Raw genomic sequence first — 24,997 nt, forward strand, 5'->3', positions numbered from 1 at the left:
GAAGTTCCCCTCCAAGTCACTCACCATCCTGACTTGGAAATATATCGCCGTTCCTTCACTGTCGCTGGGTCAAAATCCTGGAACTCCCTCCCTAACAGCACAGTGGGTGTACCTACACCACATGGACTGCTGCGGTTCAAGAAGGCAGCTCACCACCACCTTCTCAAGGGCAACTAGGGATGGGCAATAAATGCTGGTGTAGTCAGCGACACCCACATCCCACAGGAAAGAATAAAAAAAAAACTTTACCCAAAGAGTGGTGAGAATGTGGAATTCGCTATCACAAGGAGTAATTGAGGCCAGCAGTAAAGCTGCATTCAAGGAGAAGCTACATTTGTACATGAGGAAGGAAAGATAAAAAAAACAACGTAAACCTGGTGGGTGGAATGGCCTGTTTTTCTTGATGGACGGGTTGATGCTGAGTGCCCCAGGAAAAGTTTTCACAGCACCTGTTCAAACATGCCAATGAGAAAACTGGTCCGTCCACAAAATAACATGTGCTGGCAACTCGGAAAGAGTTGAGCTTAAACACATAAAACCTGCCCTTGTACTGACAAACAGTGTGACCTGGATTCTTGTAACTTAACCAGCTCATATGGAGAGCTTTCTGTCAGGATAATTATAGATGAGGAAGGCCATTTGACCCAACTTCCCCCATCCGTGCAGAGAAAATACAACTCCCTGCATTATCTAATACATGACTCCAGGGTTTGCCTCCCCTCCTCTATCTTACTCAACATGTCAATCTCTGTGTGCAGAGTCCAAAAGTCACCTTTTACTAATCTGAACCTGCATTCTCCTGTTCTACTCTCATTGTTCTGGGAAGGAACTTCAATGACAGTTCGCACAATGGAACAGGCCATTCGGCCCAACCAGTCCATTTCAGTGTTTACCCTGAAACATAATCCTGATCACATTTACCTGCCCTGTACTCAAATTTCTTATCCTGATCAATTAACTTAAATATAAGTCCTCTGGATAACAACTCTTCTACCAGCGCAAACAATTTCTCCAAAAAGTGTCTGCATGAGTGACAGAGTGTGCGTGTGAGTGCGCATGCAGCTGTTTGAATCTGTACTCCAGTATATACACAAAAACACAACAAAAGCTCAATGGATGAAAGTATAATTTACAAAGAAAGTTCAACATTCAAATAACAGGCCTCATACAACTCAACAGCTTCTTAGCATGCAGACAAGGAATCATTAATGGAAGGCCAAGAGCAGCTCTGCAGGCCTCCTAGCCGAGGGTTATATAGTGACAGACCTGTCCTCCAATAGTGCTGTACCCCAATGTTATACAGTGACAGACCTGTCCCCCAATAGTGCTGTACCCCAATGTTATAGTGACAGACCTGTCCCCCAATAGTGCTGTACCCCAATGTTATACAGTAACAGATCTGTCCCCCTATAGTGCTGTACCCCAATGTTATAGTGACAGACCTGTCCCCCCATAGTGCTGTACCCCAATGTTATACAGTGACAGACCCGTCCCCATCAGTACTGTACCCGTGTTATACAGTGACAGACCCGTCCCCACCAGTACTGTACCCCAGTGTTATACAGTGACAGACCCGTCCCCATCAGTACTGTACCCGTGTTATACAGTGACAGACCCGTCCCCACCAGTACTGTACCCCAGTGTTATACAGTGACAGACCCGTCCCCACCAGTACTGTACTCCAGTGTTATAGAGTGACAGATCCATCCCCACCAGTACTGTACACCAGTGTTAGACAGTGACAGACCTGTCCCCACCAGTACTGTACCCCAGTGTTATATAGTGACAGATTTGTCCCCGCCAGTACTGTACCCCAGTGTTATACAGTGACAGACCTGTCCCCCAATAGTACTGTACCCCAATGTTATACAGTGACAGACCCGTCCCCACCAGTACTGTACCCCAGTGTTATATAGTGACAGACCTGTCCCCACCAGTACTGTACCCAGTGTTATACAGTGACAGACCTGTCCCCACCAGTACTGTACCCCAGTGTTATACAGTGACAGACCTGTACCCACCAGTACTGTACCCCAGTGTTATACAGTGACAGACCTGTCCCCACCAGTATTGTACCCCAGTGTTATACAGTGACAGTCCTGAACCCACCAGTACTGTACCCCAGTGTTATACACTGACAGTCCTGAACCCACCAGTACTGTACCCCAGTGTTATACAGTAACAGACCTGTCCCCACCAGTATTGTACCCCAGTGTTATACATTGACAGTCCTGAACCCACCAGTACTGTACCCCAGTGTTATACACTGACAGTCCTGAACCCACCAGTACTGTACCCCAGTGTTATACAGTAACAGACCTGTCCCCACCAGTATTGTACCCGTGTTATAGTGATAGACCTGTCCCCACCAGTACTGTACCCCAGTGTTATACAGTGACAGACCTGTCCCCACCAGTGCTGTACCCCAGTGTTATACAGTGACAGACCTGTCCCCACCAGTACTGTACCCCAGTGTTATACAGTGACACACCTGTCCCCACCAGTACTGTACCCCAGTGTTATACAGTGACAGACCTGTCCCCACCAGTATTGTACCCCAGTGTTATACAGTGACAGTCCTGAACCCACCAGTACTGTACCCCAGTGTTATACACTGACAGTCCTGAACCCACCAGTACTGTACCCCAGTGTTATACAGTAACAGACCTGTCCCCACCAGTATTGTACCCGTGTTATAGTGATAGACCTGTCCCCACCAGTACTGTACCCCAGTGTTATACAGTGACAGACCTGTCCCCACCAGTGCTGTACCCCAGTGTTATACAGTGACAGACCTGTCCCCACCAGTACTGTACCCCAGTGTTATACAGTGACACACCTGTCCCCACAAGTACTGTACCCCAGTGTTATGCAGTGCACCAAATTCTCTACAGGAACAGCCCCATTAGGCAGGTACAGAATCTAGAATTGTATGTCTTTCACAGTTTCAATGGATAGTATGAAGGAATCCGTCCCTCCCCACACCCATTCCAACCTGATGAAATCTCAGTGCCCAATGCCTGGCTGTCAGAACTACAGGAGGCGGAGGAATCATTGAACCCAAAGCTTTTTTCTTTCTTAGTTGAGTCTTTCCATCTTATGTTTGAATGAAGGTGTTCAAAGGTGCATAAATGCCTGGAATCTAATCTGCTCACTCTCCATCGCTTACTTTCCTGCTCTCTCACATGGTGGACTCCTCACTGGTTTGTCTGCGGACCAGTTCTGCATACAGTCCTCCTCTTTTCAACAGTTCGGCATGGGTCCCCACCTGTGGCAATGAGATGTGTTCATCAGAAAGGTACAAGGGAAGAGCTGCATTTTATATTGTTGCAAAACACCTCTCAGCAAAGTCCCATATGCAATCAACTAATTTAAAGTGCAGTCACAGCTCTTCAGTTGGCAAACACAGCAGCCATTTTGAAAACAGCAAATTCCCACTTGGAAACTTGGTTTAGAATTACATCAAAATTATAAAGACGGAAACAACCCCCATCAGTCATGTCAGTTTTTCTCCTCCACATGAGCAGTGTCTTAATCCCAAGGACCTCCCATTTCCCTTTACCCTCCTTTCCCTCACCCTCCCCATCTCACCTGCTGACATGGCCTCGACTTCAATCACTCACTCCGGGAGTGAATTCCAGAGTCTCGGAACCCTGTGGGAAAGGGTTTCTCCTAAGCAAGAGCTACTTATAGGCCTCCAAACAGTGGTGATGATGTAGGGCACGGTATAAATCGGGAAATTAGAGGTGCATATAACAAGGGTTACACAGTAATCATGGGGGACTACAATCTATATACAGATTGGGTAAACCTTATTAGCACTAATGCTGAAGTGGACAAATTCCTGAAATGGATGGTTTTCTAGAACAATATATGGAGGAACCAGCCAGAGATTGGGATATTTTAAATCTAGTGTTGTGCAATGAGAAGGGACTCATTAATAATTTCATTGTAATGAAGCCTTTAGGGAAGAGTCACCATAACATGTAAAAATTTTACATGAAGTTTGAAAGTGCTGTAGTTCAATCCAAAGCTCGTGTCTTTAATCTAAACAAAGGAATCTATGAAGGTATGAGGGGCAAGTTGGCTGTGGTAAATTGGGAAACTACATTAAAAGGTATGACAATAGACAAGCAATAGCTGGCATTTAAAGAATTAATACATGGTTTACAATAAATATACAGTCCTTTGAGGCACAAAAACCCAGTAGGAAAGGTGATCCAACTGTGATATACCAGAGAAGTTAAAGATTGCATTAGATCAAAAGAAGAGGCTTATAAAGTTGCCAAAACAAGTAGTAAGTCAGAGGATTGGGAGGTTTTTAGAATTCAGCAAAGGAGGACCAAAAGCTAATTAAGAAAGAGAAAACAGAATATGAAAGTAAAGTAGTGAGGAACATAAAAACGACTTGCAAAAGCTTCTGTAGGTATGTGAAAAGTAAAAAGGTTAGTAAAGACAAGTATGGGCTCACTACAGGCAGAAACAGGAGAATTTATCATGGGAAATAAGGAAGTAGGAGAGAAACTAAACAAATACTTTCTGTCTGTCTTCAGACCGTAAGAAGTAGGCCATTCAGCCCATCGAGTCTGCTTCGCCATTCAATGAGATCATGGCTGATCTGATAACACTCAATTCCACTTTCCTGCCTTTTCCCCATAACCTTTGATTTTCTTACTGATTAAAAATCTGTCTCTCTCAACCTTGAGTATACTTAATGACCCAGCCTCTACAGCCCTCTGTGGTAAAGAATTCCATAGATTGACTACCCTCTTGAGAGAAGAAATTACTCCTTATCTCTGTCTTAAATGTGCGACCCTTTACTCTGAGATTATGCCCTCTAGTCCTAGACTCTCCCACAAGGGGAAGCAAACTCTCAGCATCTACCCTGTCAAGCCTCCTAAGAATCTTATATGTTTCAATAAGGTTGCCTCTCATTCTTCTAAACTCCAATGAGTACAGGCCCAACCTACTCAACCTCTCCTCATCAAAGAATCCTTCCATACCCGGCATCAACCTAGTGAACATTCTCTGGACTCCCTCCAATTCCAGTATATCATTCCTTAGATAAAGGGACCAAAACTGTTCACACTATTCTAGGTGTGGCCTTGTTTAGTTTTAGCAAGACTTCCTTATTTTTATACTCCATTCTCTTTGAAATAAAGGCCAACATTCCATTTGCCTTCCCTATTACCTGTTGAACTTGTATGTTAGCTTTTTGGGATTCATGCATGAGGACCCCTAAATCCCTCTGTGCTGCAGCTTTCTGCAGTCTTTCTCCATTTAAATAATATTCAGCTCCTCTATTCTTCTTGCCAAAGTGCATAACCTCACATTTTCCCACATTATATTCCATCTGCCATGTTTTTGCCCACTCACTTAACCTGTCTATATCCCTTGATAGATTCTTTGAGTCACCCTCACCACTTGCCTTCCCAGCTATTTTTGTATCATCCGCAAACTTGGCGATAGTACATTCACTTCCCTCATCCAAGTCATTAATATTTATTATGAATAATTGTGGCCCCAGCACTGATCCCTGTGGCACTCCACTAGTTACAGGTTGCCATCCTGAAAATGCCCTACTTAAGAACATAAGAAATGGAAGTAGGCCATTCGGCCCCTCAAGCCTACCCTGCTATTCAATAAGATCATGGCTGATTTGCCCCAGGCCTCAACTCCTCTTTCCTGCCAGCTCCTGATTACTCTCAACTCCCTGATATTTCAAAAATCTATCTACCTCCTCTTTAAATACTTTCAGTGATCTAGCCTCTACAACTCTCTGGGGTAAAGAATTCCAGACATTCACTACCCTCTGAGAGAAGAAATTCCTTCACATTTCATTTTTAAATGAGTGCCCCCTTATTCTGTAACTATGTCCCCTAATTCAAGATTTCCCCCACTTGTGGAAACATCTTCTCAACATTTACCCTGTCAAGCCCCCTCAGAGTCTTGTACGTTTCAATAAGATCACCCCTCATTCTTCTAAACTCTAATGAACCTGTGTATACGTTCTTCATAAGTCAACCCCTTCATCCAGGAACGAAAACAGTACACAGTACTCCAGGTGCGGCCTCACCAACACCCTGTACAGTTGTAACAAGACTTCCCTATTTTTAAACTCCAACCCCCCCAAGCAATACAGGCTGAAATTCCATTTGCCTTCTTAATTACTTGCTGCGCCTGCAGGCTAACTTTTTTGTGTTTCATACCCAGATCCCTCTGTGCTGCACTTTTTTGGAGTCTCTCTCCATTTAACTAATAGTCTGCCTTTTGATTATTCCTACCAAAGTGCATGACCTCACACTTCCCTGCATTAAACTCCTTCTGTCAAGTTTTTCCTACTCACTCAACCTATCTATATCCCCTTGCGGATTCCTTATGTCCCCATCGCAACATGCCCTCCCACCTGTTTTTGTTTTGTCAGCAAATTTGGATACATTACACTCTGCCCCCTCCTGCAAGTCACTAATATAGATCGTAAATAATTTGAGGCCTTATTAACTGATCCTTGTGGCTAGTTACGTCTTTCCAACCTGAAAAAGACTTATTAATCCCTACTCTCTGTCTTCTGTGTGTTAAACAACCCTAAATCCATGATAACACATTACCCCCAATACCATGAGCTCCTATCTTGTGCAATAACCTTTTATGTGGCACCTTATTGAGTGTCTTCTGGAAATCCAAATACATTACATCTACTGGTTTCCCTTTATTAAACTCTGCTTGTTATATCCCAATTCTCTGTTCTCTATTAGTTAGCCAATCCTCTATCCGTGCTAATATACTACCCCCAACACCATGAGCTCTTACCTTATTAAGTAGCCTTATGTGCGGTATCTTATTGAACATCTTTACACCTGCTGGTTCCCCTTTATCTATCCTACTTGTTACCTCCTCAAAGAATTCTAATACTTTTGTCAGGCATGATTTCCTCTCCATGAAGCCATGCTGACTCTGTTTAATTAGATTATGCATTTCTAAATGCTCTGCTATAATATCCTTTATAATAGACTCTAACATTTTCCCAATGACGGACATTAAGCTAACTGGCCTATGGTTACCTGTTTTTAGTTTCTCTCCCTTTTTGAATAAGGGTGTTACACTGGGGAAGATACAAAAAAACCTCCCAGGGGTACTAAAGAACCAAGGGACTAGCGGGAGTGAAGAGCTGAAAGAAATTAGTGTTAGCAAAAAAGTAACACTGCAGAAATTAATGGGGCTGAACATTGATAAATCCCCTGGACTTGATGATCTTCATCCCAGAGCGTTGAAAGAGATGGCTGTAGGGATCATGGATGCATTGGTGGTCATCATCCAAAATTTTACTGATTCTGGAACGTTTCCTGCAGATTGGAAGGTAGCAAATGTAACCCCACTGTTTAAGAAAGGAGGGAGGGAGAAAACGGGAACTGCGGACCTGTTAACCTGACCTCAGTAGTTGGGAAAATGTTAGAGTCTGTAATAAAGCACGTTGGAAAATGTGAGGTTGTGCACTTTGGAGGGAAGAATAGAGGAGCTGAATATCATTTAAATGGGAAAAGAATGAAGAAAGCTGCAGCACAGAGGGATTTGGGGGTCCTTGAGCATGAATCTCAAAAAGCTAATATACAAGTTCAACAGGTAATAGGGAAGGCAAATGGAACGTTGGCCTTTATTTCAAAGGGAATGGAGTATAAAAATAGGGAAGTCTTGCTAAAACTATACAAGGCGCTATTTAGACCACACCTAGAATACTGTGAACAGTTCTGGTCCCCTTATCTAAGGAAAGATATACTGGCATTGGAGGGAGTCCAGAGAAGTCTGATCCCAAGTATGGAAGGATTTTCTTATGGAAAAGTGGAGTTGAGGATTATTAGATCAGCCATGATCTCATTGAATGGCAGAGCAGACTCAATGGGACGAATGGCCTACTTCTGCTCCTACATCTTATGGTCTTATGGATAACTGGATATTTACAAAATAATGATTGGATTGACCATAGATTTTTGAAAGGGAAATTTGCTTGACAAAATTTGTTTTTGAGGATGTAACAGGCAGAATTGACAAGGGGGAATCAGTGGATGTGGTGTATTTGGATTTTCAGAAGGCTTTCGATAAGGTCCCAAACTGGAGGCTAGTAAGCAAAATTAGAGCACATGGGATTGGAGGAGACGTACTGGCATAAATTAAGAATTGGTTAATGGACAGAAAACAGAGTAGGAATAATCGGGTCATTCTCAGGTTAGCAGGCTGTGACTGATGAAGCACTGCAAGGATCAGTGATTGGGCCCCAGCTATTCACAAACTACATCAATGATTTGGATGTGGGAACCAAATGTAATATTTTCAAGTTCACTGATCACACAAAACTAGGTGAAAATGTGAGTTGTGAGGAGGATGCAATAAGGCTTCAATGAGATTTAGACAGATAAGTGAGCGGGTAAGAACACGGCAGATGGAATATAATGTGGAAAATGCGAAGTGATCCACTTTGGCAGGAAATACAGAAAATGCTCAATATTTCTTAAATGGGGAGAGATTGGGAAGTGTTCATGTCCAAAGGGACCTGCATGTTCTTGTTCATGAGTCTCTGAAAGTTAGCATGCAGGTGCAGCAAGCAATTAGGAAGACAAATGGTATGTTGGCCTTTATTGCAAAAGGATTTGAGCACAGGAGTAAAAGAAGTCTTGCTACAATTGTATAGAGTCTTGGTGAGATCAGAGAGATGGTAACATAGTGGTAATGCCACTGGACCCGAAATTCAGAGACCAGGCTAATGCTTCCATGACATAGGTTCAAATTACACCATGGCAACTAGTGGAATTTTTAAAAAAGCAATTAATAAAATCTGGAGTTGAAAGTCAGTCTTAGTAACGGTAACCAAGACAACTATCATCAATTGTTGTAAAAGCCTATCCGGTGCACTACTATCCTTTAGGGAAGGAAATCTGCCATCCTTAACTCGTCTGGCCTCCATGTGAATCCAGATCCATAGCAATGTTGTTGACACTTAACTTCCCTCTGAAATGGCCTAGCAAATCAAGGGCAAATCGGGATGGGCTACAAATGCTGGTCTTGCCAGTGACACCCGCATTCCAGAGCTCTGAGGAAGAATCATACAGACTCAAAACGTTAACTCTGTGTGTCTCTCTCTCTCTCTCTCTCTCCACAGATGCTGCCAGACCTGCTGAGTTTTTCCAGCACGCTCTGCTTTTTTTTCCTACATCTTTAATGTAGTTTCCCCAGGGCTCAGGCACTTTGCTACAATATACACAGCTTACCAGGACTGGTTTTGTCAATTCCAGGTGCTGTGTAGTGTGCTGCTAGTTAGGGACTGATGGTGGGAGCTACAGTGACACCTCAGTGGTAGCGACCTTTACTAACCTCCTTCACGTGGCCGTTAGCGAGGACACAGATGATATCGGCTGCCTTGATTGTGCTCAACCTGTGCGCAATGACCAGCACCGTACGCCCTTTCTGTATATGGTCCAGTGCATCCTGTACCACTCTCTCCGATTCCGCGTCCAGTGCACTTGTGGCCTCATCCAGGACCAGGATGCAGGGATTTTTAATCAGGGCACGGGCAATAGCAATTCGCTGCTTCTGTCCCCCGGAGAGAGCAATTCCCCGCTCACCTGGTCAATAAACGAGGGCCAGAAATAAAGACATTTACCAACTTCTTAATGTAATGATGATTCTGCACTTCCTCTCCCTTGAAGGTGCAGACTTAATTCTTTCACTGTCAGTTTTGATGATTTGAGGAGTGTTCCCTGTGCGTTTGATGACTTGAGGTGTATTGCTGAAAAGAGAGACATGTCACCGAAGCTTTTTGTCTTGCACTCATCAGGACAAACACAAGAATGCCAAATTTCATATATGAGGAATGCGTTTTTGAAAAATTTGAGGGGCACTGAATTTTGGACATTCTCCCATCTGAGTTATTTTTAAAAGTCTGCAAGATTAATTCAGGGCAATGAATATAATGGTGGCTGACACTATCACTGTTGCATTCTCCATGGCAATGACATTTGCCAACCAATCAGCAATCTCTTCACATACAGTATAAATTGTTGTTTTCCCCTTATATTGGTATTCTTGTGAGTGTTCTGATGAATGCAAGATGAAAAGCTTAGACATGTCGCCTTTTTCAGCAATACTCAAGTTCTGTACTACCAAAAGAAGACTCTCTCTCTCTCTGTCCCACCTTTGTGTTACGTGCAGGCTAGAGTGAGTTAAACTTTCATCAGGAAAGTTTCATCAGAATAACTCTATTTTCTTGAAAGTCCCCAAAGTTGTGATAAGTAAGAGTTGTCAAGGACAGTTTCACCAAAAATCAGTCTGAAAGAACTTCCAGATCTATTGTGACCAAACCTCTGTTATGTCAAAAGTGTCGAGACCTTTTCAAATTTTATCTTTTTGAAAGAAACGTTGCCATACTCCAACTTATGCAGGAGACTGTATTTGTTTTGTCCTGTTTTGTGTGTGTGTGTGAGTGTATGGGGGCTCGAATATCTTTTTTTATAAAAAAGGGGGAAAAAAATTGTTATACTTCTAAATTACAGCTTGTATGTTAACCAGGTTTATAACTTTTTTTAAAAAAGCTTGTTTTATAATAAATCAATTTTTTGTGTTTACTGAAAGAAGCCTGATTAGAGTCTTTTTACGCTGAGAATAACAGAATCAAAAGTAAATAATTGGCCAGTTTTGTGAGTGAATTAAACATTTAAACTATTGTTGAGACTTGTGGAGAAAGGGAGCTAGAATTAAATGTGCACCCCTCCCATCTCAGTCTGTAACACATATGATCACAATATTTTGTACACAGGAGAAATGGGTGTTGATTGGTTGGTAAGTTGATTGGCTGAGATGTTGCCATGGAGGAAACAACAGGGGACTATAGGTTCCCCAGGCAATCTTATAATTCACTAAAGACAAAGGATTAATCATATTCCATTTCTTTGCAGAGAATGGATCACTGCGTATGAATGTATGTCACTTCTAGCAAGTGTAAAATAGCCACATTACAAGCTCAACTGACTATATTAAATTGGCAGCTAGTACAACTGATATCACAGTCAGGATTGTTCAACAAGTGCTGCTCAATTGTGGAATTACATTTAACAGTAGCCATTTTGTTTTAGGCTTTGCAAGAGTGGGCAGGTTGAGTATGGTCCGGTTTTAGGCTGTGCAAGAGCGGACTGGTTGAATACAGTCTGTACTCTGCCTAACACAGACAATGGAAGGAACATACTACTTGATTCGATCAGCCAATCCTTGGGATGTACGGCCTACCCAGCTAGCATCACACCAGCACTGAAACTCATAAATAATGTTGCTTGATTGTGTCATAAGTAGAATGCTGTCAGATTTGGGGTGTGTGTATGTGTGTGTGTGTGTGTGAGAGAGAGAAATGATTTGAGGTGTGTGTGTGTGTGTGTGTGTGTGTGAAATGATTTGAGTTATGTTCCCTATGTAGGGGTGTGTGTGGGTGTGTCAGAGAGCGATGATTTGAGTTATGTTTCCTATGTAGGGGTGTGTATGTGTGTGTGTATGTGTAAGAGAGAGAGAGAGAAATGATTTGAGGTGTGTGAGAGAGAGAGAGAGAGAGAGAAATGATTTGAGGTGTGTGTATGTGTGTAAGAGAGAGAAATGATTTGATTCATGTTCCCTATGTAGGGGTGTGTATGTGTGTGTGTGTATGTGAGAGATAGAGAAATGATTTGAGGTGTGTGTGTGTGAAATGATTTGATTTATGTCCCCTATGTAGGGGTGTGTATGTGTGTGTGTGTATGTGTAAGAGAGAGAGAGAGAAATGATTTGAAGTGTGTGTGTGAGAGAAAGAGAGAGAGAGAGAAATGATTTGAGGTGTGTGTGTGTGTGTGAGAGAGAAATGATTTGAGGTGTGTGTGCGTGTGAGAGAGAGAGATAAATGATTTGAGGTGTGTGTGTGTGAGAGGGAAATGATTTGAGGTGTGTGTGAGAGAGAGAGATAAATGATTTGAGGTGTGTGTGTGTGTGTGTGTAATGATTTGAGGTGTGTGTGTGTGTGAGGGAGAGAGATAAATGATTTGAGGTGTGTGTGTGTGTGTGTGAGAAATGATCTGAGATATGTGTGTGTGTGAGAGAGAGATAAATGATTTGAGGTGTGTGTGTGTGATGATTTGAAGTCTGTTCTCTGTGTTTGATGATTTGAGGTGTGTGTGTGTGTGATGATTTGAAGTCAGTTCTCTGTTCGTGTTTGATGATTTGAGGTGTGTGTGTGTGTGATGATTTGAAGTCTGTTCTCTGTGTTTGATGATTTGAGGTGTGTGTGTGTGTGTGATGATTTGAAGTCTGTTCTCTGTGTTTGATGATTTGAGGTGTGTGTGTGTGTGTGATGATTTGAAGTCTGTTCTCTGTTTGTGTTTGATGATTTGAGGTTTGTGTGTGTGTGAGAGAGAAGGGATAAATGATTTGAGGTGTGTGTGTTTGATGATTTGAGGTGTGTGTGTGTGTGTGTGATGATTTGAAGTCTGTTCTCTGTGTTTGATGATTTGAGGTGTGTGTGATGATTTGAAGTCAGTTCTCTGTTCATGTTTGATGATTTGAGGTGTGTGTGTGTGTGTGATGATTTGAAGTCTGTTCTCTGTGTTTGATGATTTGAGGTGTGTGTGTGTGTGTGTGATGATTTGAAGTCTGTTCTCTGTTTGTGTTTGATGATTTGAGGTGTGTGTGTGTGTGAGAGAGAAAGATAAATGATTTGAGGTGTGTGTGTTTGATGATTTGAGGTGTGTGTGTGTGTGTGTGTGTGTGATGATTTGAAGTCTGTTCTCTGTGTTTGATGATTTGAGGTGTGTGTGTGATGATTTGAAGACAGTTCTCTGTTCGTGTTTGATGATTTGAGGTGTATGTGTGTGATAATTTGAAGTCTGTTCTCAGTGTTTGATGATTTGAGGTGTGTGTGTGATGATTTGAAGTCTGTTCTCTGTTTGTGTTTGATGATTTGAGGTGTATATGTGTGTGAGAGAGAAAGATAAATGATTTGAGGTGTGTGTGTTTGATGATTTGAGGTGTGTGTGTGTGTGTGTGATGATTTGAAGTCTGTTCTCTGTGTTTGATGATTTGAGGTGTGTGTGTGTGATGATTTGAAGTCAGTTCTCTGTTCGTGTTTGATGATTTGAGGTGTGTGTGTGTGTGTGTGTGTGATGATTTGAAGTCTGTTCTCTGTGTTTGATGATTTGAGGTGTGTGTGTGTGTGTGTGTGTGTGTGTGATGATTTGAAGTCTGTTCTCTGTTTGTGTTTGATGATTTGAGGTGTGTGTGTGTGTGAGAGAAAGATAAATGATTTGAGGTGTGTGTGTTTGATGATTTGAGGTGTGTGTGTGTGTGATGATTTGAAGTCTGTTCTGTGTTTGATGATTTGAGGTGTGTGTGTGTGATGATGATTTGAAGTCTGTTCTCTGTGTTTGATGATTTGAGGTGTGTGTGTGTGATGATTTGAAGTCTGTTCTCTGTGTTTGATGATTTGAGGTGTGTGTGTGTGTGATGATTTGAAGTCTGTTCTCTGTGTTTGATGATCTGAGGTGTGTGTGTGCATGTGATGATTTGAAGTCTGTTCTCTGTGTTTGATGATTTGAGATGTGTGTGTGTGTGTGATGATTTGAAGTCTGTTCTCTGTGTTTGATGATTTGAAGTCTGTTCTCTGTTTTTGATGATTTGAGGTGTGTGTGTGTGTGTGTGTGTGTGATGATTTGAAGTCTGTTCTCTGTGTTTGATGATCTGAGGTGTGTGTGCGTGTGATGATTTGAAGTCTGTTCTCTGTGTTTGATGATTTGAGGTGTATATGTGTGTGTGTGATGATTTGAAGTCTGTTCTCTGTGTTTGATGATTTGAGGTGTGTGTGTGTGTGTGTGATGATTTGAAGTCTGTTCTCTGTTTGTGTTTGATGATTTGAGGTGTGTGTGTGTGTGATGATTTGAAGTCTGTTCTCTGTGTTTGATGATTTGAGGTGTGTGTGTGTGTGTGTGATGATTTGAAGTCTGTTCTCTGTGTTTGATGATTTGAAGTCTGTTCCCTGTGTTTGATGATTTGAGGTGTGTGTGTTTGATGATGGAAGTCTGTTCTCTGTGTTTGATGATTTGAGGTGTGTGTGTGTGATGATTTGAGGTGTGTGTGTGTGTGATGATTTGAAGTCTGTTCTCTGTGTTTGATGATTTGTGTGTGTGTGTATGATGATTTGAAGTCTGTTCTCTGTGTTTGATGATTTGAGGTGTGTGTGTGTTTGATGATTTGAAGTCTGTTCTCTGTGTTTGATGATTTGAGGTGTGTGTGTGTGTGATGATTTGAAGTCTGTTCTCTGTGTTTGATGATTTGAAGTCTGTTCCCTGTGTTTGATGATTTGAGGTGTGTGTGTTTGATGATGGAAGTCTGTTCTCTGTGTTTGATGATTTGAGGTGTGTGTGTGTGTGTGTGTGTGATGATTTGAAGTCTGTTCTCTGTGTTTGATGATTTGAGGTGTGTGTGTGTATGATGATTTGAAGTCTGTTCTCTGTGTTTGATGATTTGAGGTGTGTGTGTGTTTGATGATTTGAAGTCTGTTCTCTGTGTGTGATGATTTGAGGTGTGTGTGTGATGATTTGAAGTCTGTTCTCTGTGTTTGAAGATGAGGTGTGTGTGTTTGATGATTTGAGGTGTGTGTGTGTGATGATTTGAAGTCTGTTCTCTGTGTTTGATAATTTGAGGTGTGTGTGTTTGATGATTTGAGGTGTGTGTGTGTATGATGATTTGAAGTCTGTTCTCTGTGTTTGATGATTTGAGGTGTGTGTGTGTTTGATGATTTGAAGTCTGTTCTCTGTGTGTGATGATTTGAGGTGTGTGTGTGATGATTTGAAGTCTGTTCTCTGTGTTTGAAGATGAGGTGTGTGTGTTTGATGATTTGAGGTGTGTGTGTGTGATGATTTGAAGTCTGTTCTCTGTGTTTGATAATTTGAGGTGTGTGTGTTTGATGATTTGAGGTGTGTGTGTGTGTGATGATTTGAAGTCTGTTCTCTGTGTTTGATGATTTGAGGTGTGTGTGATGATTTGAAGTCTGTTCTCTGTGTTTGATGATTTGAGGTGTGTGTGTTTGATGATTTGAAATGTGTGTGTGTGTGATGATTTGAAGTCTGTTCTCTGTGTTTGATGATTTGAGGTGTGTGTGTGTGTGTGTGTGTGTGCGTGTGATGATTTGAGGTGTGTGTGTGTGTGTGTGTGTGATGATTTGAAGTCTGTTCTCTGTGTTTGATGATTTGAGGTGTGTGTGTGTGATGATTTGAGGTGTGTATGTGTGTGTGATGATTTGAAGTCTGTTCTCTGTGTTTGATGAATTGAGGTGTGTGTGTGTGATGATTTGAGGTGTGTGTGTGTGTGTGATGATTTGAAGTCTGTTCTCTGTGTTTGATGATTTGAGGTGTGTGTGTGTGTGATGATTTGAGGTGTGTGTGTGTGTGTGATGATTTGAAGTCTGTTCTCTGTGTTTGATGATTTGAGGTGTGTGTGTGTGTGATGATTTGAGGTGTGTGTGTGTGTGTGATGATTTGAAGTCTGTTCTCTGTGTTTGATGATTTGAGGTGTGTGTGTGTGTGTGTGATGATTTGAGGTGTGTGTGTGTGTGTGATGATTTGAAGTCTGTTCTCTGTGTTTGATGATTTGAGGTGTGTGTGTGTGTGTGATGATTTGAAGTCTGTTCTCTGTTCATGTTTGATGATTTGAGGTGTGTGTGTGTGTGTGATGATTTGAAGTCTGTTCTCTGTGTTTGATGATTTGAGGTGTGTGTGTGTTTGATGATTTGAGGTGTGTGTGTGTGTGATGATTTGAGGTGTGTGTGTGTGTGTGTGATGATTTGAGGTGTGTGTGTGTTTGATGATTTGAGGTGTGTGTGTGTTTGATGATTTGAGGTGTGTGTGTGTGATGATTTGAAGTCTGTTCTCTGTGTTTGATGATTTGAGGTGTGTGTGTGTGTGATGATTTGAGGTCTGTTCTCTGTGTTTGATGATTTGAAGTGTGTGGGTGTGTGTGTGTGTGTGTGATGATTTGAGGTGTGTGTGTGTGTGTGATGATTTGAAGTCTGTTCTCTGTGTTTGATGATTTGAGGTGTGTGTGATGATTTGAAGTCTGTTCTCTGTGTTTGATGATTTGAAGTGTGTGGGTGTGTGTGTGTGTGATGATTTGAGGTGTGTGTGTGTGTTTGATGATTTGAGGTGTGTGTGTGTGTGTGATGATTTGAAGTCTGTTCTCTGTGTTTGATGATTTGAGGTGTGTGTGTGTGTGATGATTTGAAGTCTGTTCTCTGTGTTTGATGATTTGAAGTGTGTGTGTGTGTGTGTGTGTGTGTGTGATGATTTGAGGTGCATTCTTTGTGTTTTCTATGAGTAAACAATCTACAACAAGTTTAAGATGCACCACCAAACATACCCACAATGGTCATGTATCCATTCGGAAAGCTCTGGATGAAGCCGTCCGCATTTGCCTGCCGGGCTGCCTCATAAATCTCCTCATCCGAGGCATCTGGCTTTCCAAATCGAATATTTTCCTTGATGGTAGTGCCAAAAAGCACAGGTTCCTGCAATTCATAGGCATGGCTGAAGGAACATCAACCTCATGGGGAACATGAACAACAGCCCCATCTTTGGGTGAGGCGAGGAACATGAACAACACCATAAGGGGACAGAGACAGCGACTCGGACTCCGTGATGAACTGCAACTTACCACCAAGGGAATAGATGGGAAGGAGAAGATGAGGGACAGAGGAGAGTTACAGAAGTAGGAAGCGGATGAGAGGGGACAGTTACCTCAAGGGAGGGAAGAGGAGAGGTTGCAGGAGTGGGGTAAGGTGAAAGAAGAGTGGGAAGGAGGAAGAGAGGGATTGGAGGAGGGCTGTGGGAGAAAAGAGGTCGGTGTAGAGGAGAGGAGAAGAGAAGAGTAGAGGAAAAGGAGGGGAGAGAGTAATGGGGAAGCGCTAACCTGGCTAATGTATCCGATGACGTGACTGCGGAGCCAATGTGGATCCAGGGTCCCGATGTTGTATCCGTCTAAAGTGATAACTCCGCTGTCTGGGTCATAAAACCTTTCCAGCAGAGATGCTACCGTTGACTTGCCTTCAAAGCATTTTAATCACACGTTAGAAAAATCATAAAAGCAGATCTCCGTCTTCTGCAATATGATCACTGTACACATTCAAAGAAGAGATGCACCCATTCCTATCCTGACAGAGATCACATGCTAAAGGATTCTGCCAAGTAACACAGCTCCTGGTCAATCTAACCTCTTGGAATTGTTTCAGTTGCCTAGGAGCACTTCAGGGAAACTTTCCTACATTTTATTTAGACAGCTTTTTATCGTTTCTTCACCTCATCCAGGGGGTCATGATCTTGTTGACTGGCAGAGCAGGCTTGAAGGGCTGAATGGCTTTTACTCCTGCTCCTAATTCGTATTACATGGCTGCTGGTGGATGGGAATATCTGAATCATGATTTTCAAAGAACCACAACTATACAGGGCAGGCTAGATCAACCAGCTAGTCTTTTTCTGTCCGACTTTTTCATATCTTTACATAACTCTGCCTTTTCATCTGTCCTGTACTGTCCTGCATATATCACCAACAGAGACCCATCAAACTGTCCTGCACTGTCCCAACAAACATTGGTATCAAAGACCCATCTAACTCTCCTGCACTGTTCCACATATATCATGATCAGCGACCCATCAAACTGTACTCACCTGTTCCGGATTGTCCCACAATAGCCACCATTTTAGAGGCTGGCAGGGTGAGATTGAAGTTGTGCAGTACAATATGACCAGGTCTGGTGGGGTAGCTAAATGAAGAAAGAGAAATGGTGGGATTTCTTTTACACAAAGACCATGTAAATGTCATTTATGTTGTCAGTTGCTAGCACTCTCACCTCTGAGGCAGCAGGTTTGGGGTTAAGTCCCTCTCCAGGGAGCTGAGTCCATATTCCAGGCTGACACTTGAGCACAGCACTAAGGACCCAACTCCCCTCTCAGGTAGATGTAAAATATTGCACTGGACGATTATGAAGAAGAGTAGGGTGTCTCCCTTATGCCCTGGACAAAATGTATTCCTCAAACTGATTATTATCATTCCGCTCTGTTTCTGGGACCTTGCTTTGCACAGATTGGAAGATGGTTACACAGTGCCCAGCTCCATTTACAATTCTGCATATAATGAAGCGGTCTGTGCCCAAGTGCAGCAAGACCAGACAACATCCAGTTTAGATTAAGAAGTGGCCACCCAAGTGCCAGACAATGGTCATCTCCATCAGGAGAGAAATCAACCATCTCCCCTTGACATTCAACAACAGTACCATTATCAAATTCTGTCAGCATCCCAGAATTCACCACTAACCAGAAACTCAACAGGACTAGTCATATACGCACTGTGGCTATAGAAGAGCAGGTCAGAAGCTCGGTATTCTGCAGCAAGTAACTCACCTCCTGACTCCCCAAAGCCTGTCTACCATCTACAAGGCACAAGTCAAGAGTGTGATGGAATACTCCCCACTTGCCTGGGTGAGTGCAGCTCACACAACACTCAAGCTCGACATCATCCAAGACAAAGCAGACTGCTTGATTGGCACCCCATCCAGCACTTTAAACGTTTACTCCCTCCACTGCTGATCCAAAGGGGCAGCAGTGTGTATCATCTACAAAATGCACTGCAGCAACTCACCAAGGCTCTTTAACAGCACCTTCAAATGAACATATGAACATACGAATGAGGAGCAGGAGTAGGTCACTAGGCCCCTCGAGCCTGTTCCCCATTCAATAAGGTCATGGCTGATCTGGTTGTAACCACCCGCCTAGCCCTGATAACCTTTTACCCCCTTGCTTATCAAGAATCTATCTAGCTCTGCCTTAAAAGTATCCAAAGACTCTGCTTCCACCGCCTTTTGAGGAAGAGAGTTCCATAGGCTCACGACTCACTGAGAGAAAAAAATTCTCCTCACCTCTGTCTTAAATGAGTGACCACTTATTTTTAAACCGTGACCCCCTAGCTCTAGGCTCACCCACACGACAAAACATCCTCTCCTGAATTAGAGTGCTTCAGTTGGCCTTTGGTGAGGGAGGGTTAATTAGGGTTAATTTCTATCTAAAGTCTAACCTTTCTTTAACTGAGCAACTAACTAAAAGTTGCTCTTTGGGTTGGGAGAGGGTGAGTTTTAGTCCAACTTTAAACAGCGGTTATACAGGCTCTGCTTGCAGCTGCAGCTGGTTAATTAGCTAACTGACTTAAACAGGTATTCAGAGCTAGGTTCAGGCAGCACAAAAGCAAAGCCATCTACACTGCTGCTTTTGTCTGCATTTGGGGGGCGTTTGTTGAGAGAGAGAGTTCGCTGAAGAGGGAAGGAGGGATCCTTTAATTTGCTACTTCTCCTCAGTTAGAAGAGCGGTGACCTTGGTAAGTAGGACCTGGTGAGTATTTCTTCTGTCCTTAATCTTCTCTAAACTAGAGGAAGTACATGTAAAGGGAGTAATTTAAGGAGAAGGCATGGCAGGGCAGCTTGGTCAAGTGGGATACACCTCTTCTGCAATGTGTGAAATCAGAGACACTACCAATGTCCACGGCGACCATGTGTGCAGGGAGTGTCTCCAGCTGCAGCTCCTCGAAATCAGTGTTTCAGATCTGGAGTCACTGTGGAGCATCCACCAGGATGAGATCTTTGTGGATAGCACGTACAGTGAGGTGGTCACACTGCAGGTAAAGAGTGCACAGGCAGAAAGGGAATGGGTGATCACCAGACAGAGTAAAAGCACTAGGCAGGTAGTGCAGGAGCTCCCTGGGTCGATCTCCCTCACCAACAGCTTTTCCGTTTTGGATGCTGCTGGGGGAGATGGTTTCTCAGGGGAGTGCAGCAAGAGCCAAGTCCCTGCACCATAAGTGGCTCAATTCCACAGAGTGGGTGGGAGAAAGTGGGAGAGCAATAGTGATAGGGGATTCTACTGTAAGGGAAACAGATAGACATTTCTACAGCTGCAGATGTGGCACCAGGTATGTTGCATCCCTGGTGCCAGGGTCAAGGATGTCACTAAGCAGCTGCAGGACATTCTGAAGAGGTAGGGTGAACAGCCAAAGGTTGTGGTCCATATCAGTACCAATGACATAGGTAAAAAAGAGGGATGAGGTCCTGAAAGCAGAATATAGGGAGCTAGGAAATAAATTAAAAAGCAGGACCTCAAAGATTGTGATCTCAGGATTACTCCCAGTGCCATGTGCTAGTGAGATCAGGAATAGGAGAGTAGACCAGATGAATGTGTGGCTGGAGAGATGGTGTCAGAGGATGGGATTTAGATTCCTGAGGCATTGGGATTGATTCTGGGGAAGGTGGGACCTGTACAAGTTGGACGGGTTGCACCCCAGCAGGACCGGGACCAATATCCTCGCAGGGGCATTTGCTAGTACTGTGGGGGAGGGTTTAAACTAGACTGGCTGGGGGATGGAAATGTGAGGGGGAGACACAAGAGAGGGAAATAAATATAGGAATGAAAGACAGAAAATAGAAAACAAAAATGGAAAGCAGAGGAAACAAAGGTTAGCAGCAAATGGGACCATAGTACAAAAAAAATGTGTAAAACTGTTAAAAATACAAGTCTAATGGCACTATAACTGAACGCACGGAGCAGTCACAATAAGGTAGATGAATTAACAGCGCAAATAGACGTAAACAGGTACAACGTGATTGCGATTATGCAGACATGGCTTCAGGTTGACCAAGGATGGGAACTGAATATCCAAGGGTACTCGATATTTAAGACGGACAGGAAAAAGAGAAAGGCAAAGGAGGTAGAGTGATGTTGTTAGTTAAGGATGAAATCAGTACGATAGTGAGAGAGGATATTAGCTCAGAAAATCTAGATGTAGAATCAGTCTGGGTGGAGCTAAGAAGCAACAAGGGGAGGAAAATTGAGTTTAATGTGGGAAAATCTAAAACCGTTCACTTTGGCAGGAAGAACAAAAAAGCAGAGTACTACTTAAATAGAGAACGACTGCATAATTCTGAGGTGCAGAGGGATCTAGGTGTTTTAGGACATGAGTCACAAAGTTAGTATGCAGGCACAGCAAGTAATTAAGAAGGCTAATGGAATGCTATCCTTTATTATAAGAAGGAGTCAACATAAAAGTAAGGATGTTATGCTTCAGTTATACAGGGCATTGGTGAGACCACACCTTGAATACTGTGTGCAGTTTTGGTCTCCTTATTTAAGGAAGGTAAATGCACTGGAGGAGGTTCAAAGGAGGTTTACTAGATTGATACCTGGAATGAGTGGATTGTCTTATGAGGAAAGGTTAGATTGACTGTGAGTTTAGAATAGTGAGGGGTGGTTTGATTGAAGTTATACAAGATCCTGAACGGCCTTGACAAGGTGGATGAGAAAAGGATGTTTCCTCTTGTGGGTGAGTCCAGAACTAGGGGGCACCCTTTTATGAAAGAGATAAGGAGAATTTTTTTCTCTCAGAGGGTTGGGCTACTTTGGAATTCTCTGCCTCAGAAGGTGGTGGAGGTGGAGTCTTTGAATATTTTTAAGGCAGAGGTAGATAGATTCTTGTTAGGCAAGGGAATTAAAGGTTATTGAGGTTAAATGGAAATGTGGAAAACGAAACACAAGATGAGCTATGATCTTATTGAATGGTGGAGCAGGCTCGAGGGGCCGAATAGTCTACTCCTGTTCCTATTTCTTATGTTCTTATGTAAAACATTAGTGGGAGTTGTCTATAAGCCTCCAAACAGTAGTGATAAAGTAGGGATGACATTAAGCAGGAAATTAGAGATGCATGTAACAAGGGTGCTGCAGTAACCATGGGTGACTTTAATCCACATATGGACTGGGCAAACCAAACCAGCAATAATACTGTGGTGAATGAATTCCTGGCATGTGTACAAGATGGCTTTTTAAGACCGGTATGTTGAGGAACCGACAAGTGAACAGGCTATCCTAGATTTGGTATTGTGCAATGAGAAGGGTTTAATTAATAATCTTTCTGTGTGGGGTTCTTGAAGGAACAATTACCATAACATGATAGAATTCTTCATTAGAATGGAAAGTGAAGTAGTCCAACCTGAAACTAGGATCCTAAATCTTAACAAAGGAAATTATGAAGGTATGAGGCATGAGTTGGCTAAGATAGATTGGGGAACTTCATTAAAAGGCATGATGGTGGACAGGCAATGGATAACATTTAAGGAACGAATGTATGCACTGTAATAGTTATACATTCCTTTCTGGTACAAAAACACAACAGGAAAAGCAGCCCAACCATGGCTAACAAAAGAAAGTAAGGACAGTATTAGATCCAAAGAGGAGTCATATAAAGTTGCCAGAAAAAGTAGCAAACCTGAGGATTGGGAGCAGTTTAGAATTCAGCAAAGGAGGACCAAGGGATTGATTAAGAGGAAAAATAGAGTAAGACTTGCAAGGAACATAGAAGCAGACTGTAAAAGCTTTTATAAGTATGTAAAGAGAAAAAGATTAGTGAAGACAAACGTAGGTCCCTTACAGTCTGAAATAGGAGAATTTATAATGGTGAACAAGGAAATGACAGAGCAATTAAACAACTGCTTTAGCTCTGTCTTAATGGAGGAAGACACAAATAACTTCCCAGAAATACTAGGGAACCAAGAGTCTAATGAGGAAATTAGTATTACTAAAACAATAGTGCTGGAGAAATTATTGGGACTGAAAGCCGATAAATCCCCAGGGTCCGATAATCTACATCCCAGCGTACTAAAGGAGGTGTCCATTGAAATAGTGGATACATTGGTTGTCATCTTCCAAACTTCTGTAGATTCTAGAGCAGTCCCAGCAGATTGGAGGGTGGCAAATGTAACCCCACTGTTTCAAAAAGGAGGGAAGGAGTAAGCAGTGAATTATAGGCCAGTTAGCCTAACCTAATTAGTAAGGATAATGCTACAGTCTATTATAAAGGATGTGTTAACACAATACTTAGAAAATATCAATGGGATTAGACAAAGTCAACATGGATTTATGAAGGGAAATCATGTTTGACAAACCTACTGGAGCTCTTTGAGGACATATCTAGCAGAATAGATAAGGGAGAACCAGTGGATGTGGTATATTTGGATTTTCAGAAAACTTTTGATAAACTCCCACAAATGAGGTTAAATTAAAGCACATGGGATTGGGGATAATATATTGGCATGAATTGAGAATTGGCAAGCAGAGAGTAGAAATAAATGTCTCTTTTTCAGAGCAGCAGACAGTGAATAGTGGGTGCCGCAGGGATCAGTGCTCGGACCCAGATATTGACAATATATATCAATGGTTTGCATGAGAGAACTAAATGTAATATTTCCAAGTTTGCTGATGACATGAAACTTGGTGGGAATGTGAGCAATGAGGAGGGTGTTCAGAGGCTTCAAGGCAATTTAGACAGATTGACGGAGTGGGCAAATACATGGCAGATGCAGTAAAAACGTGGGTAAGTGTTAAGTTATCCACTCCAGTAGGAAAAACAGAATGGCAGAATATTATTTAAATAGTGATAGATTGGGAAATGTTGATGTACAAAGGGACCTGGGTGTCCTTGTACACTGAAAGCAAGCATGCAGGTGCAGCAAGCAGTTAAGAAGGCAAATGGTATGTTGGCCTTCATTGCAAGAGGAGGGCTTGAGCACAGGAGCAAGGATATCTTACTGCAGCTGTACAGGGCCTTGGTGAGACCACACCTGGAGTGTTGTGTGCAGTTTTGGTCTCCTTACCTAAGAAAGGATATATTTGCTATAGAGGGAGTGCAGTGAAGGTTCACCAGACTGATTCCTGGGATGGCAGGACTGTGGTATGAGGAGAGATTGGGCCAACTAGACCTGTATTCACTTGAGTTTAGATAGAATGAGAGGAAATCCCATTGAAACATATAAACTTCTGACAGGGATGGACAGACTGGATGCAAGTATGATGTTTCCTCTGGCTGTGGAGCGGGGGTCAAGAACAAGGGGTCACAGTCTCAGGATACGGGGTAGGCCATTTAGGACTGAGATGAAGAGAAACTTCTTCACTCAGAGGGTGGTGAACCTGTGGAATTCTCTGCCAAAGAAGCTGTTGAGGCCAAGTCACTGAATATATTTAAGAAGGAAATAGATTTCTGGACTCAAAGGTGTCTAGGGTAAGGGGAGAGCGCAGGAATACGGCTTTGAGATAGAGGATCAGCCATAATCATATTGAATCGGAGCAGGCTCGAAGGGCCGAATGACCTACTCCTCCTATTTTCTTTGTTTCTATGTTTCCACATCCACCCTATCAAAACCCCTCAGGATCTTAAAGGTTTCGACAAGTCGCCTCTTACTCTTCTAAACTTGAGCAGCTACAAGCCCAGCCTGTCCAACCTTTCCTCATAAGACAACCCGCCCATTCCTGGTGTTAGTCTAGTATACCTCTGAACTGCTTCCAATACATTTACATCCTTCCTTAAATAACACTCTGTTCCTGTTAGCTAGCCAAGCTCCAGTCCATGCCAATGTTACCCCCTACACTATGAGCTTTTATCTTCTGCATTAATCTTTTATTTAGCACCTTATCAATTGCCTTCTGGCAATCAAACCCATGACCTCTACCAGCCAAAAGGACAAGGGCAGCAGACGCATGGGAACCTCCAAGCTGCATATTATCCTGACTTGGAACTAAAGGGGTGCTACTCCAATGTCACTAGGTCAAATTATTGGAACTCCATCCCTAACAGCACTGTGGGAGTACCTATGGCACATGGACTGCAGTGAATCAAGAATCAAGCCCAACACATCCTCAGGGGCAACAAGGCATGGCCAATAAATGCCAGCATCAACAATGACACTGTCATCTCTGAAATGAATTATAAATAAGTTGAAGTAAATGTGACATAAAGTAGCAATCTGACAGAGACAGGGTATGAAGCAGCTGGCTTTGGAATGAAAAATGGCACAGGACGGGGATGGGGGAAGGGGGTTGGTGGCAGAACATTGGAGGTTGGAGAACACTGTACGTGCCCTGGG

The 24,997-nt window shown here is 42.7% G+C and overlaps 1 protein-coding gene across 1 annotated transcript in view; it reads right to left on the minus strand.

The window, feature by feature from the left end:
- Nucleotides 1-2,750: 2,750 nt before the first annotated feature.
- LOC121279027 (mitochondrial potassium channel ATP-binding subunit-like) overlaps nt 2,751-24,997 on the minus strand; it is an 85,740-nt gene continuing 63,493 nt past the window's right edge. Inside the window, exons 13-17 of the mRNA XM_041189780.1 lie at nt 17,715-17,809; nt 16,960-17,093; nt 16,411-16,558; nt 9,364-9,614; nt 2,751-3,268 (exon numbers count right to left, since the gene is read on the minus strand). Of these exons, the coding sequence (XP_041045714.1) occupies nt 3,182-3,268; nt 9,364-9,614; nt 16,411-16,558; nt 16,960-17,093; nt 17,715-17,809 (715 nt within the window). The 3' untranslated portion in view covers nt 2,751-3,181. The remainder of the gene's footprint in view (nt 3,269-9,363; nt 9,615-16,410; nt 16,559-16,959; nt 17,094-17,714; nt 17,810-24,997) is intronic.

This window comes from Carcharodon carcharias, chromosome 6, assembly GCF_017639515.1.
Source record: "Carcharodon carcharias isolate sCarCar2 chromosome 6, sCarCar2.pri, whole genome shotgun sequence".
Classification (NCBI taxonomy): domain Eukaryota; kingdom Metazoa; phylum Chordata; class Chondrichthyes; order Lamniformes; family Lamnidae; genus Carcharodon; species Carcharodon carcharias.